The sequence below is a fragment of the Hesperophylax consimilis genome, chromosome 30 (assembly GCF_061612785.1).
Source record: "Hesperophylax consimilis isolate HC1 chromosome 30, BYU_Hcon_1.0, whole genome shotgun sequence".
NCBI classification, from domain to species: Eukaryota; Metazoa; Arthropoda; class Insecta; order Trichoptera; family Limnephilidae; genus Hesperophylax; species Hesperophylax consimilis.
In genome coordinates, this window is record NC_142865.1 from 5,656,916 (window position 1) to 5,675,577 (window position 18,662).

Consider the following 18,662-nt stretch of genomic DNA (forward strand, 5'->3'; position numbering starts at 1 on the left):
GTAAGGGGAGTGGGGAATAATACGCTTTTAATCACTTAGGGCAGGTCAACTAATATTCATATGTCTATGCAAATTACTAACGGCATTTCTAAGCAGGGGTAGGCAGAGAGGACAGACCGCCACACAACTCTGTCTCTGCCCCTGTCAGCGCCCTTGAGGTGATTTCTCACGAAAACGGCGCTATATAAATTAGCCAAATATTATTATTTGCACACACTATTTCTTGCGTGTATTGGAGTCATAGTGGATTCTACTTAGATTAAAGAGTAAATCTACTTTATACGATGACACCTTTTTGACATTAACGATATGTTATTAGTAATTTTAAACTGAATATAATAAATAAAGAAATTTATAATACTGAAACACACTCTACAGACGTTGCACGTGACCATAAAAAATTTACCCGATAAAATCTTTTTTTGCGAAAAGCTTGAGGTGACTCATAAATACGTGTAAATAAACAAAAATTCACTGTTTAGTAATGGGGATTGTTAATAATGAATAAATTTACCTATATTTATTACTAAACATCGAATAATAGTTCTATAAAACAATAAATACAAAGAAATAACACTAACCTTCAGTCATAAAGTTTTGTCCGTGAAAAATAGTCCAACTGGAATTTATGAAATTATCTGCATTTTCAGATACATTATCCAATCCAATTAGATTGAAAATAGATGGCGTTTAACGTAACTGAAAGCTGTATTTATTATCTAAAAGCTAAAGAAGATGAAATTCCACTGCACGATGAAAACATATTGACCAAACTTCAACATGACAGCAGTGACAGATAGACCATAGAAACTGGTAAAAGATAGACTTTGATAGAGAAAGACTGACATTCACTGATTATTCGATTCAATTCTTCTATTAATTTTAAAAAAACATTACAAAATTGTTCATTGAGTTTTTAAACTACATTTGTTAATAAAAATTCTTTCTCAAATATGAACAGTGGGTATAATTAATTATCAACTATACTAGTAATAATAGAGCTTTCCTTTTAAAGGCAGCTTTATTGTTACTAAAAATGTCAATATCCGAATTGATTCTGTAAGTCTACTAAGGAATTAAATAAAACTATGAGAACTCAAGTATCTCTAAAATTGCTTGGAGTGCGTAGAACAAAGCCCAATATTCGCAGTGAAGTACTACAAGCCGTCTTAATATGAGCATGAAATGTTTGCCTACTATAAAACATGATTTAGAAAAATTAAACTCAGTCTGATTCATTTTACTCCAGTCCACAATTCTATCAATGTCTGAGTGGAGTTAATTGCAGTCTTCTAAAGTTAATATTACTAAGAAAAGTTTTAGGTCATCAGCAAAGAGAAAAAACCTAAAGTGAAGAATTACATCTGAAATGAAATATGGAAAAGAGGAGTGAGCCTAAATTACTGCCTTGGGGTATTTCCGATCGTACAAATGTATAGATTGGAATAGTCCGTGAGACACAAACTGCTTCTTGTTTGCGAGATAGCTAGCAAAAAAGGTGAACAGTCTTATGGAGAATTCTATTATAGCCAGTTTATTGAGTAAGACGTGATTAACAGTATCGGAGGCCTTTGAAAAGTAATTGTACGAATAATCTACATCTGTTGGTTTATGGATCCGGGCACGCGAAAGTACCTACCCAATCAAATTATTCTAAAATAAATTTGACAGCCAAAAAAATAATAATGGCGCTTGCGCAGAAAATGATACTTTGAACGACGCAACTTCAAAATGTCAACATTTCAAAATATCCCCGGTAACAATAACAAAGGTGACAGCTGTCAGTTCTGCTTTTGATTAATCACAAAGATAAAGAATTATAATATTAAACTAAAGTACAGAGTCGAAAAACTTATCTTTCCATTTCCAGTTATCTTTCCAACTATGCGCGACCTTTTCGAACCCGACTTTGTTATCAAACGCATTAAAAACTTATGTTTCACCGTTTAAAATCGTGTTACCTTAATAACACTCCGCTGCATTTTGTAAAAATTACAACAATTACAACCGTTTTTTCTAACGTAACATTACGTAAACAGTGTTAAAAATTATACGGTAAACAGTGTATAAAGTTCACATTCATAATGCGTGTGTTTTCTTTGCTATGGGATATGCGACATCCCATCACGTTTGCGAATTCTCAAATCAGAAAACCCCTGCGTTTATTTACAAAAAGGATCTTTGAGAGTTACAAAGATAAGACTTCTGAGCAGATTACCAGTTTGAGAGAGATTTTGTTCAAAGCTGGAGTAATTGCTTTGATAACTTCTGTGGTGGTTTGGCTCTCAGTTTTTCTGTATGTGGCATTCTACTATAGTTATATGCCCAATGTGACTCATTCCAGACCGGTTCATCTTCAGTTCAAGTAAGTTATTTTTATTGATTATTGGTATTGCCCGGGCTTTTCATAGCGTTTTTCGAAATCGGATGTAGACATCAATTATATTTTCCTCTTATTTTGAATGTCAATTTTGCAAAACTTCACCAAGAAGTATCAAAATTCTGCATGAGAAAAGAAGATGGAATTGATGAAATTCAATTTTCTCTTGTTTTGGAGGTCAAGTGTGCAAAATTTCATCAGTCTTCGGATAAAACTATAGATTTGCATACAAAACACAGCTAGGCTGCCCGTGCACGTGTCACAGACACTATGCTTTATATATATACTAGTGGATCCCCCGCAATGCTTCGCTATTGCTAATGTCTTTCTCAAGCGCCTCTGACTTCTTTCACCATCCACTACTGTATATCACAATGTTACTGTTAAAAACTACATTACATCCACTTTAATTCGACTCCGTATCTCATTCCGATGCATAGATATTGCGTTAAGTATTCCTCGGGCGTCCCCGACTTCTTCCACCATTTAAACATCTCTAAACACTCCTGGCACTAATAAGAACAAATTTTGAAATTTTCAGCGATATCGGTCGACTACTTTTTGAGTTTTACGAGCACAAACATACGCAGCCTGAATTTTTATATATTAAGGGGGTATTTCACTATCTCTGATTATGTTCTGACTAAGCACTAATCCGCGGATTAGTCATTTTTTCGTTTTCACTATATCTGAATAACGCTAACGCTCGGGTTAAAGTTCGATTTGACTAATCAGTGCTCGAACTTCACGTTAGGTGCTATTCCTCGAATCAAAGATGGCGTCAAAACATTCCGAGTTTGACAGCGGAGAAGTGAGTCGAATTTTGTTGAATGAATTTGAATGCTTGTATGATCCATCCTGAATTATTTGATTGTGTTCAAAATAAGAAACAATGTATTAATTCGACACGAATCTATCTAAAATGACCTGATAATCAACATAACATAACCAAACAAATGCACACTTTGCGGTGTGCGGACTGTGACGCATGACAGCCGTGGCAGTAGATGGAGTAACTGCAAACATTTTGCAATGTTGCCAGACTATTTCGAGTGTTATCTATCCGGAAGTTCGAAACAATGGTGAAACGGTCGCCGTTGAATAACGAAGTTATTCTGATCTTTAAAGCCAGCCAACGGATAGCTAGTCAGATATTTAGCCCGACATAGTGAAATACCCCCTAAGATTAGAAAGCAGTTAGAATTTAACTCAACCATTTGGAATGCATTTTATAATATAATACCTTGTCCTGCCACAGACCGCCTTCTTCGTAGGGAAGTAAAAATTTGTGGTTGTATGTATTTTTGGATGAGAAATCTGAAAAAAAAAATTGGTTCTACCAGCTGAAGTTTCTCGGCGTTGCCAAAACTTTACACAGAGTTTTCAAAATCAAATGTGGACAGTATTTTTCCTTTTATTTTGTGCAAAATTTCACTGAGAAATATGAAAATTCTACTCTGGGGCGGAAAATGGAATGGGAGTGGTTTTTAAAAAACTCATGTGACCTTCCTCCTGTTTTGAAGGTCACGTGTGCAAAATTTCGTCAATCTTTGAATAAAACTGTAGATTTGTATAAAAACAATGCCAGCCCGCTCCCCTGCCACAGACACTCTTCTTTTATATTAGATAGAAGTATATATTGGATAAGTATAGATTTATATATTATTTTATTTGGATGTAACTCTCCCAAGAAATATTGTTATGACCAAAAAGTGCTCCCAGCCATAAGTACCCCTTATGGCTGGGAGTCACATTATGTTACGTTAAGTTATGTATTTAATTTTTGTGTAACTTATCAACCCGCTAACAATTGCATTATGCCTACCTTCTCCTTGTCAATAATAACGATACTTAAAAAAAATATATATATATATATATAAATCAAATAGATGATTTATGTAGAAAATGTTTGGCTTTTCCGGAAACTATAGAACATATTATATCGGGATGTTCTATATTAGCACCGTCCGAGTATACATTTAGGTACAATCAAGTTTTAAATATAATTCACCAAAGTTTGGTAATTAAACATAACTTGATTGACTGCCGTAATATAATACTATATTATGAATACGAACCAAATTCATTTTTAGAAAACGAATTTTATAAAATATATTATGATAAAACTATACTAACAGACCGAACGATTAGTCATAATAGACCCGATATAGTTTTACATGACAAAATTAAAAAAATAACTTATATCATTGATGTCGCTATTCAAAAATCTGTTAATGAAAAAATAAGAAAATGCACAGATTTAGGAAATGAGATTAAAAGAATTTGGCATTCTAAGACTATAAAAATATTATCATTCGTTATTTCGGCTACTGGCATTATACCTAGCTCTCTCATTCAAAATTTAGGCATATTAGATCTATCAAAAAATTTATATATAAAGATGCAAAAGTCGGTCATTTTGAATACATGTAGGATAAAGAAAGATTTTTTAAATATTTATGTTGAGGGATCAATAGGAATTATAGGCCCTGTTAGAAGTTCTACCGAGCCGAACCCTCTGATATGAAAATATCTGGAGTCGGTGAATTATTTTCTCATTTGATCTCTGGTTAGTTGACGTGTTGTTCTTGTATTGTTTTGTATTTATTTTGCTTATATAATGCACTTGCATAAGGTTTATTGACTAGATGATCATTTGTGGAAAAGTGTGTATGTAAAAAGATTTTTTTGTAAACAGAGATTTCATTTCTGATTTTCACCAATTAAGGCCTTCAGTTTCATTCTTATACTTTCCCAGTTCCGTGCCTCACTATAAACAAATTCATAAATAAACAAATAGTTCTGTGATCAGTAGGACTCGCCATCCAAAAAAGTTTGTTTCTAATTTTCTCCTATTTAATAAATAAAACCAAAATTTCCTCTGAAATCATAAGATTTACAAGTAGGTACTTATACCTACCTACTTAATTATAAACCATAAATATTTTTCTTTCAAATAAGGAATTATAAAATTTATCCAAAGAAATGTGGAAATCTCAATGATAATTCTTTTTTCAAACATTCTTCAATCTCAGATTTGAATCTCGTAGTAGGATCCGCGAATATGCAAACTCTGGTGGGATAAAAAGGTATTATCCAACAAGGCCACCATCAGGGGCATTTAACTAAGCTTTGGCCTCGAAACTCATTTGAAACCGCCACGCCCACCTCAAAATTCTTATAGAAAACGAATAATATGGCTAAAAGCTCAGATCTCATTCGTGAGAACAGAAGGATTGGTTCGATCTCTCGCTCTCTACCATAATGACTCGTGTAACAGAAAGAGATGACGGAATTTTGCCGTTTGCCAGTTTCAAATCATTCAAACGATTCAAACAAAATGAGAGTGGTTTATTTATACACGCGGGTTGTCATTTTCTGCCGAAATACTATCATTTCCGTCGAAAATATTGCGTGTTAAAGTTGTTCGTGATAAAAATACAATATAAGCCAGTATAGTGTTAGCGAGTTACAAACATATTATATTCAACCTACCTACGTAAGTTCAAGTTTAAAGTGAATTAACAGTTTTAGGTTATTCGTTCGGTTTTTTGAACAATGCTTCATACTTGACATATGTCTTCCTCCACAACGTATAAATGTTATTTATTATATCGATAAACTTATTCATGTTATTGATTAGTGTTATCCTGTATTATCTTATTGTTTTGGTGAAATTAAAGATTTTTAAACATATGTAACCATGAGTTCATGAGGCTGAAAAATGTCGGAATTTTTCGTCGTACTGTCGGACAATCATGTTTTGGAAATTTTCTTCAGTGTTTTTGCAAATTTCTTGTCATTTTGGGTTTCTTCTTCTCAGATTAACAAGTTTCATCTTAAGGAAATGCACTGTAAAAGTTTATTTTCTTAGTCAGATGAACCTTGCCCTTGGAAAACATTTCGACATTTTTCTGCTTCAAGGACATTTTTATTTTTATAATAGTTTTTTTGGGCTAGTGAATGAATAGAGTAGGCTGAGAGCAATTATGTTGTCTATGGTCGCATCTTTTTTTAAATGGCCTTGAGTTTCCTCTACCTTGTCTACTGCTCTGCTCCGCACGGTAGGTACTGCTTGTATATCTGTGGTTAAGTACTGTATAATTCTGTTGGATACAAAAAGCCGGAAGATATCGATCTAGAGAGTGGTATATTTATGGCCACCATCTTGAACCGGAATGCAACAAACAAATTTACAGAGAGATGAAATGCTGAAGAGTCGAGTTAAAACAGGGCTACGCTAGTCAATTAACATTACATCCATTAACATGATATTTATGTATTCAGATCGTGCGATGAGCAGAAGGGAATTTGTTCCTTTCCATCGGCCCACGTGCAGCTGACGAGGAAACAGCAGCTGCTGATGGTGGGACAGCCCTACCGCCTCAAGCTGGCCCTCGACATGCCCGAGTCGGAAGCCAACAAACAACTCGGTAATACAATCAAGTTTTCATATTGAACAACAATCATAATACGCTTGGAGCCTTTCCACCATTTTAATGTCGATGTATTATGTCTGTATTCGAAGCAGACGATCGTAATCACACAACTACGGAGGCCGGCCATGGAATATTGTTATCTTATAATGTTTGGTGCTCAATGACCATTTGACCTAAGGAAGCAGCTGCCTCTAGTTACATATTTTTTCCATTCACTTGTATAATAGCATCGGTATCATTAAGCAACTCTACTTTGCCTATGTACAAAGTCATCTGGAGTTTGCATCAGTTGTTTAGTCTCCATTTTACAAAATCCACATAAACAATATCTACAGAGATGTGTTTTATTTCAAATAAATCCATTTCAAATGGAAATGCAAAATGCAAAATGGGTATTTTCCATTTTGCATTTTAAATGCTTTTCTCAATGCATTTTCCATTTTAAATGCTTTTTTGCAACATTTTTCCTGCTATCTCCACTCATCTGTTTTTCATAAGCCCCAAATATCAATCGGTCCTCAACCTCGCTATGAGAGATAATTTACATTTGTCAAGTTGCTCCCTGGTAGGAGCCCTGGCAATTGAGTGATACCATTACAAAAAATACTGATTCAAATACTGAACATGGAGCCATGACGCTGTAATATTAAATGTTGAATGGCAGTTTCTATGTTTTTACGTTGGCAACATTAGTCCCGCGCAAATTTTTTGTGGTTTCATAATCTGTAGTCGTGGTGTTTTTGGATTTACCATCATGTAATATGTTTGTTCTACATTGATGTCCATTATTAAATGACAAAATTGTTTAAAAATTCTATAATTATTTTAATTGTTGACCTAAGAAACCATTTTGCATTTTCAATGCAATTTGAAAATAGGTATTTTGCATTTTGCATTTGAAATGCTTTTCTAAAAACCATTTTGCATTTTGCATTTTCAAATGGAAAAGTTTTGACCCATTTCCATTTTGCATTTCAAATGGTTTTGGGTACCTATTTTGCACATCTCTGAATATCTAAGCAATTCAAAACAAATTCCTAAAATATCTTTGTTACAAGTCATTTGTAAGATTTAATAATTATGCAGAGGCAGCTTCATATTTAAAATTGATTCACTGAGTGTACGGTGGCATCATAAGGATGCATTTTTCCTGTATAAAGTAGTTAACAAAAATATTCAATGCCCAGAGTTGCTAAACAAGATTCCATTCGATGTACCTGCGCGTTCAACACGCTCTTGTGTCCTGTTCAGGGTTGATCAAAGCAAAAAGAACTCTAAGCAGAATTCTTGCCTAAACAGACTATGCAATAATTACAATAGCGTATTATGTAAGGTTGATATTTTCAGTTGCGAACTTACCAAATACAAGAGGTCCATAAAAGAATATTTCTCTGATGGTTTGCGAATAATGTTTATGTCTCTATTGTTTATATCTCTATTATTATTTGATTTATATCTATATCTCCATGGCTATAAATGTATTGTTTTGTAAATTTTTCATTTTATATAATTTTGTTTTGTATAAATTTTTTAATTCATATTCCTTTCTCACAAATTTAAATAACTTATTCCATATTATGCTGTCTCAGTAGAGGTAAAGTCACAAGGAGGAAATCCATAATTGGTTTTATTTTACTATATAATACTTATATACAAACTGATTAAATGTAAACTGTCGATTTCCCGAAAATGAATAAATAAATAACACATAATTTTATTGGAAATATGATGAAGATTAATTTATTTGCAGGCATGTTCATGTGTTGCGCTGAACTTCGCGCCCGTGGCGGCCATCTTGTGTCAGCAGCCTGCCGCACTGGGATACTGCCGTATCGGTCCCCGCTTCTGCGCCTAGCTACCCTGCTGGCGTACGCGCCGCTCTACGTGACGGGGGTCAAGGAGGAACGCAGCCGCGTGGAACTCGAGCTGTTCACGCAATACGAGGACGATCAGGTGAGGAGAAGGACAAGGAGAAGGTCTGATTATAGATTTCCATGACCACAAGTAGTATCGTGAATTTACCTGCTTCTTTTGCCAACATTTCGGGCAGCGTTACAGTGTCCATCAAAAGGGCAAACGTGTAATTAAGATTGTGCTGAAGTGTGTGTTCATGCATGTAGATGCGATACTGTATTACAAGCTCCAATTCACTAAGGGCTAGTATTTCAGTACAATTAGTTGATTTTAAATGGTTTTAGGCTTTTAGTTCTGGTGTAGCCTTCAAGTAATGGATGCCACAGAAACGTGTGGCGGGGTACAGCTAGTAACAATAATAAACTGCTCCGTGATCCGCAATAAAGGCAATGAAATCAACCAATACCGAGAAGAGAATTATTCTAAAAATACGCAATCCTCTCCCCTTTTCTAAGTGACATATTTCTCCTTGGTACGGTGGTTTTGTTCGTATGCTAATTTCAACATCAAATAGTCCTTCGTTACATAACTTCACAAATTACACATCACGGCATAATACCCCAAAAATAAATCACGATTAAGAAGAACCTTGTTTGTTTACTGCAGACCCAGCCTGTGACCGATGTGTACGTGGAGATTCAATCACGCCACGTGGAGCTGTACTCGGTCATGCTGTTCATTGACGCCCACTTCTCCGGCCTGCGGTATATTATGTTTCATTGGCCGATGCTTTCTGCTATTGTGGGTGAGTTATATTTATTATTTTTAACCCTTGGGTCTTGGGTTGTACACAGAACACTGACAGCACTAGAGTATTCTTCTGTACTTACGGCACAAGATAAAATGGCTCGATAAAAGTCGTTCCATTTTCTTTTTTATTACTGTGAGATATGTGATTTGAACAGTGTTCAAAAGTGGTGACGCCACGCTTTGTGTTTGCATTTAAACTTTAACCATAGACACTTCCAAATAATTATAATATATTCAAAAAAAGTCATCGACCGCCATTGCTTTCATGTAGCGAAAGATTTGTGAATTTTTTATGTGAAACGAACAAAAGGGACAGTAACCCTAATAATATTAAATATGGTTTTTAGTTTTTTAGCAAAAAGAGAGCAGTCGGTAATCCAAGGAAGCGCAAGGTCAGAAGTCAAAGGCGGTTGTAGTGGTTCCAGCGGGAGTGAAGCGGTCAGAGTGAAGGTAGATGTCGGAAGAGAGATATTGAGATCGCTTTTCGCGCAGTATATAAAGAGGATAGCAGGATCGTACACAGATCGGTGTGCGCGCGTCAGGACCGCCCTGTGTTAACGAGGTGCATTTTTGTGCAGCTTCGTCTGTTTTCACGTGACTTTAATAGTCAATATTAAAATTATTTATTCAAAAGTACTCTTTACGCTGCTTCATCTCATGAAAACTGCTTTTCCCTAGCATTTTTAATGTTTTTATAAAAAATTGTACAAAATGAATTAGTGGATCCTCAGCCCGACATTGGTGTGAGGAAATCCTTATAACTACTTAATATTAATGTTTACATATTTCAATCTTACTTTACAACATAGACGCAAGTCCAGTCTTTCAACCTGTATATTTTTATTTTGCATTATTTCTGCGAGACTCACGCAAATCTAACATTAATTTGCACAATTATATGTGAACAGAGAACTATTTTACTAGTTATTTCGTGCTTTGCGGTGATTGGCTGACAGTCGCCAGTCAGTGTTTGGCCTGGCCACGCCTGGACAAAAGAGAGGGGACGCGACATAAATACTGTGTCCGCAGCACGCGCTGTACTCAGTATATACAGATACGCTAGCGTTCAAGAGGTTAACGCAAAGCCGCCGCGTTTGAAGTCACAACTTTGACGCCGTCAAAGTTGTGACTTCAAATTGTTTTTTTTTTTTAAATATCCTTTACCAATTTCAATATTCGATTCAACAAATACGAGACCATGAAAATTTCTTATATTACTTTTCAACATTCCAGGAATCTCCACAAACCTACTATTTGTAGCGTTTGTGTGCGCACTGAGCTGGTACCACCTGCAGGCCGAGGATCCGAGCGAGGAAGAGGCTCGCAGGGCAGGCTTCGACTCTTCGGATGCATTCGGGGGCGGCACGGAGAAATATCTCTTCGATTCTGAGGAACTTGCAGTGTCTCTCAGCATCAAGGAAGAGGCTAAAGATGATGGTATGATTACGTGTTAATTCTCATATTATCGTATTCAGTTTGTCCTTTTAGGGTCCTGTAGCCATTTCTTTGACATAGAGTCTCCAGACGTCCCAGGAAGGGCAGGCCCTAAGCGAAATGGCGCCTGGCGCTAGTAAAAATCTCAAGGGCGTTGTATTAGATGTTAGATATTTTCAGGGCCTTGGTTCCTTGGAAAGTTGGCGCCCGGAGTGGACCGGACCAGTCCTGGATATTTTTAAAGTTTATAAGGCCATAACGCACTAGCGTATGTACTAGCGCTGCGTGGTTTCAAAAATATAAAGTAATATGATGGGTGGGAGCATCCATCGCCAAGACCTGAACACACCTCACCCGATGAACCTGGGCATTCCTGCTAAGTCACCAAACGTGGCGAACCACTTGGGATAACCTATGGCGGAGGTGTTGGTGGACTATTTGGTACCCAAACCTATAAATAGTAGCTGTATATTTGGATAAGTTAGCCAAGTTTTGTACCTATTGTGAGTATTTATTTACTATTATATATATATTATGGATAATTATTTTGACAGCTTATCGAGAGAATGGTGAAATAATCCTTAACCTTTGGAACACCATACCCTCTTGGAGAGAAATCAAAAATGAACTCTCAAGTGTTTCAAGTGCAAGCGATTCTGTTAAAAATTTGTATGCACTTTCTCAAGGCATACAGGTTTAAATTGCTTATCAAAAAATTCCAGCTAGGGTGAAATTCCAATGCCATCAGCGCATGTACGGTTTATCGGCGGGAAAAAATTCTTAGCACTGGTGCACGAACGATTTTTCAGAGGTTAGGTTAAATGAACTAAAGTATTTCAAGTGCAAGCGATTCTGTTAAAAATTTGTATGCTAGTTCTCATGGCATACAGGTTTAAATCGCATATCAAAAAATTCATACACACCTCTGCATTATAACACTGTATAGGTGTGTAGGTCTAAACATTTTTTAATAGAATTTTTAAAATAACCTTTTTTTCAACAGACTCACACACGTCCGACATCAGTTCTTTAAGAGAATCACCTCTTCTGACCGAGGACGTCAAACCACCAACAGAAGAAAATTGAAGCAAGAACAGTAGGCAAAGATTTTATCATTCTTTGGACACACAAAGAACAACATAGAATTATGTCTGACCGGGGAATACATGGACTGCTTCAAGCAGTCAATATTGACAGCTTCAAGCAGTGACTGCATAGCAATCTGAAATTCTCATCAAAGAAACATTGAAAATAAGAGTCCCTGAATTTCGACTGCTTGTAGACAACGTTCCCACTAATTTTTTCATCGATGCGTAGATAAAATTAAGTAATCAAGTCAAATCAACCACGAAATAATAAATTACATTTTTCAAATATGTGGGTTATAAAAATAACTATTTTCTTACCCAATAATGTTCCTTCATATTGCATCTCCCTTACCGTCATGGTGAGAAATATGATTTGAACAGTGTTAGAAAGAGAAAACACTACGCTTTATTTTTTATTCTAGAAATTAACCACGGAAGAATTATAAAATTTACAAAAACAAAGTTTCCGAATATGATTTGAAAAAAAAATTATGAAAATCATTTTTATTAATTATTTTTGTATGAAACAACAAAAAAGCGAGGTCACAGTAATGTTTGTACAGGGTTTTCCAATAAGAGGTGTTATTTTAATATTCAATCGTAAAAGATCAATGGTTTCGTTGCTTGTGTGGCACGTAGCGCCGTCTTGTTGAAAGTAAATGTTGTCCAGATCAATACCATCCAATTCCGGCTATAAAAAATCATTAATCATCTCTCGATAGCGCAATCCATTCACCGTAACTGTTGCTCCAGCCTCATTTTCGAAAAAGTAATGTCCAATGACTCCGCCGGACCATAAAACGCACCAAACAGTCACACGTTGAGGATAGAGAGGCTTTTCAACAATAATTCTTGGGGTTTTCCGAGCCCCAGATGCGACAATTTTGCTTGTTGACGAAGCCACCGAGGTGGAAATGGGCCTCATCACTCAAGATGATTTGCATTTGATTCACTCAAGTGAATTTTAATAATTTCAATGCGTTGTTGAAGCGTGTATCGTTCCAGTTTTATTAATGGCGTAGTTTCTACTTGTCAAATGTCAAAAAATGACAGCTTCAAAAGTAACATCTACTGAAATAGCGGGCTATTCAAAATAACACCTCTTATTGGAAAACCCTGTACATAATACACTTGTCTAATAAAATGCGTAATGTTTTTATATATTTTTTCATTATCAGTAATTTTAGTTGCAACAAATGTAAGACGAGCCATTTTTAATATCTTTTTGTGTTCGCATTAAAAATTATATTTTTATTTACAATAATAAAATTTGAAAGCGTATTTGATCACCTTTCAAAAGCATTTTTTAGTTTTCGGATACGTTCAGAAATAATCCGCTTATTTGGATTTTATTGGAAAGCAGAAATACTCCGACCTTCTGTTATGACAAGAGGCTTGAGGACCTTGTAGGCTATTATTTGGTGATAATATATTAATATAACAACTGTTATTTCTGTACCTCTTTTTATACAAGCAAAAAAATGTAAACACAAATAAAAGTAACAAATATAGTGGGATTGGTATCATCTTGTTATAAACTTCTTGGATTTGTGATAAGAATAAGCAAACAATTCTCCAAGCCCGAAGCAATGACATCGATGTTCAACTGCCTTATACGATCTAAATTAGAATATGCTTCTGCTGTCTGGGCCCCATACCAGCAAAAATACATAGAATTATTAGAACAAATTAAAAAAAAAATTCTAAGATATCTTTATATGAGAACGCATTGTGAATACCCACGATTTATGCATCACCTAGATTTGCTCTCCGAAACGCACTACGAATGTCTCCAATCTAGGAGAAATGGACTCTTCAAGTAACAGCTTTTAAAATCATGAACTATTACATTGACAGCCCATACCTCTTGGAATGCTATAAATTATTGTTTGTACCGAACAACTACCGTCAGGGTGGACGCCACGGCCTGCTCTGTATTCCACAAGGAAGAACGGACGTTATGGCCCAGCATAGCATGACAAGATGTATGATGCTGCTAAATAATACCTCTAGGTCTCTTGACATTTTCAACATTGACCTTGAAGATTTCAGTCATTTTAGGCAAGAACTCTAAAATATCGGTTATTGTAAATTGTTTTTTTTTATTAACGACAATTATAATTACAAAGTTAAGTATATTATTCGCAGTCCTCCTCACTAGGTATTCCTGTTCCGAGGCGGACTGTAGGTTTTTGTATAGGTGTAGATCGTGATTTCCTTGTTAATTTCTACAAATAAAAATTTAAAAAATTGTCTTCACATTTGTTCAGTTCATAATTTTATCGATTTCCTCATCTTCATGTTTACTTAGCCATAATTTGATTTCGTTTTTAAACTTTTGTGTCTCCGTTGTGTTTTTGAGTTCAATTGGGAGGGCATTATATAGTTTTGTAGCATGGAAATGATGATTTTTCTGGCCAAAAGACGTATTTAATTTTGGGATGTTCAGTAGTTTTGAGGATTTCTTCCTTGTAATATAGTTGTGTTGGTCAGCAGGGTTTCATTTAAAGCTTTGTATATTTCATGTATATTGTAATAGGATTACATCAATCTGTGATGCACAAAAAATAACTTAAAGATCTTCAAAAAGGGATTATTCATAAAGTGTTTGTTCAAAATACGCAACATATTATGGTGCGAACCCAAGAACTTATCATAAAATATCAGTTATTTTTATGTATTACTTACTCAAAACAAAAATCTGGCATCACATTACTTTCTTGGAGATGTGTGCGGAAGATGCAAATATGTGTGCGGACAATTTTTAACAGATGTACGGCTGCACACCTTAGAGGGAACATTGCTTGTAGTAGTCCATGTAAATAACAACATAGAATTACATTTAGGTTGAAAATTCTAGGACTTCAGGCGCTGACTGCAGTTTTCATATAAACAACATTGCAAAACAACGCGGCTACGCATTATTTGAATATAGACTGCTTGAAGCAGTTTGTGAATATCGACTACTTGTAGCAGTCCATGTAAAGAACAACATAGAATTACATTTAGGTTGCAAATACTAGGACTTCTAAAAGCAGTCAACGTTGACAGCTTCAAGCAGTCAAAGTTGACAGCTTCGAGCAGTGATTGTAGTTCTGATATAAACAAAACGGCTATGCATGATTTTGAATACGACAATGACTGCTTGAAGCAGTTTGTAAATATGGAATATGGACTGCTTGTAGCAGTCCATGTTTTTACAGCCTTATAGTTGCTATTTTTGTATTGAATATATATAAGATACTTTTATATTGTTAAATAAATTTGTTAAGTTTTCTTTTTTTACAGTTGTTCGTAACTAATATAGGTTTAAAAAATAAAATGATGTTTTGATTAAATTGATTGAAAAAACTATTATTGACAATATTAACCAATTATGTATTATGGGGTAAATATTAACATGTGACTTGACCTAACAAAAGAATAATAATAAATTATAAAAAATAAAGAAACCATACCTATTTATTTAAAATTTATTTTAATTAAGTCTACATAATATGTATAAAACAAAATTACAATTATGTACTTAAAATTATTTATTTTTATTTTGTATTAAATGTATGTGAAATTATAAAAGTTTGGCATTTTATAAAATTCTTAGAGATTGTAAATGAGCAAGAAAAATTGCCTATTATTGTCTTGCTGGATGTCAAGGTGTTGGCTGTCAATATTGCCGTCTTGCCCAAAACTTTAAGAAATATTCACAACACAATCTCGCAATAACTATTTTGTATAAACGTGGAAGCGAAATTATGACAGTTTTGGAAGTGGGCAGGTAGGTTGCGAAAAGAGACGCACATACGTAATAGAGCGAGTGAAAAATAGATTTGACCAGGCAATATCAGTATTCGAGTGACATCACTGGCAATACGTCGACAAGAATTTAGGCAATACATGACAATCCTACCGGCAATACCTTGCCATAAAAACTCACTCGTTTACAAGCCCAGTTGAACAAATACTTTGAAAGCATCTTTTAAATGTAAGGCATTTTTAATTATATAAAAAAAGGGAATTTGTTACACTATAATATTATCTTCTAATTGTACATTTATCTATGGACTATAAAATATAGTTTTTCGTGGCAACAGGTATATCTATTGTTAATAATAATTTATTATTTTAAATTTTTAAACTAGCTGCAAAATTTGAAATTAAAAGACATTGGAAATTAAAAAAAAACACACCAGCAACATATAGATTGCTACGCTTTACATTTCAGAGAAATAAAAAAATAAAAAATTATGTGTGCTTTTTTATTTATTTTCCCAAATACAAACATTTACATTAGACATGTACATACAAATACATACATTTAAACTAAATTAATCTAGTAAAATTCATTTTGCCACTCCATACAGAACTATTTATATTATGATGTTTTCAAAAATAGGTACCATTCATAATAATATGACAACAAAATTAAAAAATTGTCAAAAGGCGAAAGATTTTTTTTTTTAATATTAAGTAGTATATTTTTAATTTAAAAAATTAACTACAAAATAAAGAACGAATAATACACGATTTAGTAAATTTTATTCTCAAGCGTTGTTGAGCTGTCCATAAACAGAAGTTCAAATATACACAAAATATCTTTTTATGAAAAAATGTGCTTGTGGTACAAAATCACCGGGATATTCAAGGAACCGTTACTCGATGACTCAAGTATCTTGGTGACTACCGCCATATATCTCCACGGAGGTTCATACACAGATACGTTGCCAACATTTCGTAAACTTGTCGGCTACGCCAGTCTCCTGCGATCAGCCAAGCGAGGCTGTTGCTACTCACGTCGGCGAGACTATAAACATGGCGTCATTTGTAACGATAGATCAATGTTAGGAACAAAACAATCAAGAAAGAATGATGACAGGATATAAAAAATGACATCTACAGCAATTGTTTGGTTGTGATTGAGGTTATGAAAGCATTCTAGCTTTGAAGTTTCGAGAATTCAACAATGATTGGTGGCGACGCAGGTCCCGTGATTTCAGTAGCGATGTGTACGCACTGTGCGTGACAAGTTGTTTGTTACGTGAGCACACATTATTGCTGGTCATATATAATCACTCGTAAACACAATCCTACGCACGGCTACAGCCGTAAAAGCTTTTTATGTAACACTACGGTATAGTCGTTGATTTGTTACGGTAGTTTTTTGTTGCATTACACATAGAAGCAATTTCTAGCTTCTATTAACATATTTCTATAATAAATTTGCAAGTACAGCTATAACCGTTAATTCCTAAGCTTCTCGCTTGTAACAGTACGACAATAGTCGCTGATTTGTCATGGAATTTGTGGCCGTACGATAACGGTAATTGCTTGCAGACCATTTTTTGTGTCATAACATCATGGAACCATTTTTTTCCTGTGACACTGTTGTATCAGCTTACTTAAATCTGCAACGAATTTGCAAGTACGGCTATAGTCGTAAATTGCAAAGCTTCTGATGTAATACTACAGTAATAGCCATTGATTTATCATGGTAGACTGTCTTTTGTATCATAACCCATATTTAGAACAAATTTTTTCAGTTACCACAGCCTATCAGCTTATTTATATTTATAACGAATATGCATGTATGGCAATAGCCGAATGTTCTCAACCATTTGATGTAACCTTACAGATACGGTAATTGCTTGCAGACCATCTTTTGGGTCACAAAACATACATTATTCTCTAGGTAAACGATAATTACAAAGGTGTATATAAAAAAAAATTCAACGAAGAGGTCACTAAGGACGGGTTGTTTCGGAGAATTTGAACAATTCATCAAATTTCAACGTTCATTTTCGGGTTCTGTGAAAGTCCTATTCAAGTTCTGTTATTGCATCATTATAGGCCAGTTGCTTGACAGGACTAAAATAATAACAGAACTTGAAAAAATCTTTCAGAGAACTTGAAAATTAACGAATTGTTCAAACCCGTCCTAAGCCACTGCTTTGAACATGAAATTAATATGTAAATGATTCCGAGTGATAATAATCAAATACTTAAAAATATTAAATTTCTTTCTTGAACAGATAATCATTCAATTACATTGGTTTGTCTGGGGTCTAGGAGTCGAATGGTCTTATTCAAATTGGCGACATCAGTTTTCTTTCGGTATAATTTACACATCTTTCGGTGCCGAAAGACAAAAAAACAAAATTACTAAAGTCAAATTGTTGTCAAAAATCATAATTATTTCATCGCAATTTTGTATAGAAATGATTAAAATATTATCTATCAAATGAAAATAATTAACCTTTTCAAAGCAATTCGGCACATTATTATCATTATTACACAATGTTTGTGTTTTAGCGAAATCGCATGGATCATATATCATCGCCTTAGATGTCAAGGAAGCCAAGCTGCAAATTTGACGAAAATGAGTTCAATACACAAAAACATTTTAAAACCATCAAAGAAGCAGGCATAAGAGCCCTAATCCTTTTGACTATCAAACCAGTTGCCATCCTTGCCATTTGTTCCCATCAATATTCAGTGGTCAAGAGGATATAATACACATAATTTCCAAAATACCGTCGTTAGATGTGGACTCCTCGCACGTTTTTTTAGCATCTGCCGATGGTTTTTTCATGTTTTCAGCAATTAAATTACAATTATTATCACTTTTGATATAAAATATAATAAACATAGCTAAACCTATGA

At 34.6% G+C, this 18,662-nt stretch overlaps 1 protein-coding gene across 1 annotated transcript; it reads left to right on the plus strand.

Annotated features, from left to right (window-relative positions):
* The first annotated feature begins 1,726 nt into the window (after positions 1 to 1,726).
* On the plus strand, positions 1,727 to 18,655 carry Seipin (lipid droplet biogenesis associated protein seipin). Its single transcript, XM_089649688.1, has 6 exons — positions 1,727 to 2,365; positions 6,668 to 6,813; positions 8,570 to 8,772; positions 9,340 to 9,478; positions 10,717 to 10,920; positions 11,921 to 18,655. The coding sequence occupies exons 1-6, from the start codon at positions 2,085 to 2,087 to the stop codon at positions 12,001 to 12,003; spliced, it is 1,056 nt and encodes a 351-aa protein (XP_089505814.1). The 5' UTR covers positions 1,727 to 2,084; the 3' UTR covers positions 12,004 to 18,655.
* Positions 18,656 to 18,662: the final 7 nt, after the last annotated feature.

Coding starts and splice junctions, on each gene's coding strand:
- Seipin (XM_089649688.1), top strand. CDS start 2,085: ATGCGTGTGTTTTCTTTGCTATGGGATATGCGACATCCCATCACGTTT. Junction 2,366..6,667: donor CCGGTTCATCTTCAGTTCAA/GTAAGTTATTTT, acceptor TTATGTATTCAG/ATCGTGCGATGAGCAGAAGG. Junction 10,921..11,920: donor GGAAGAGGCTAAAGATGATG/GTATGATTACGT, acceptor TTTTTTCAACAG/ACTCACACACGTCCGACATC.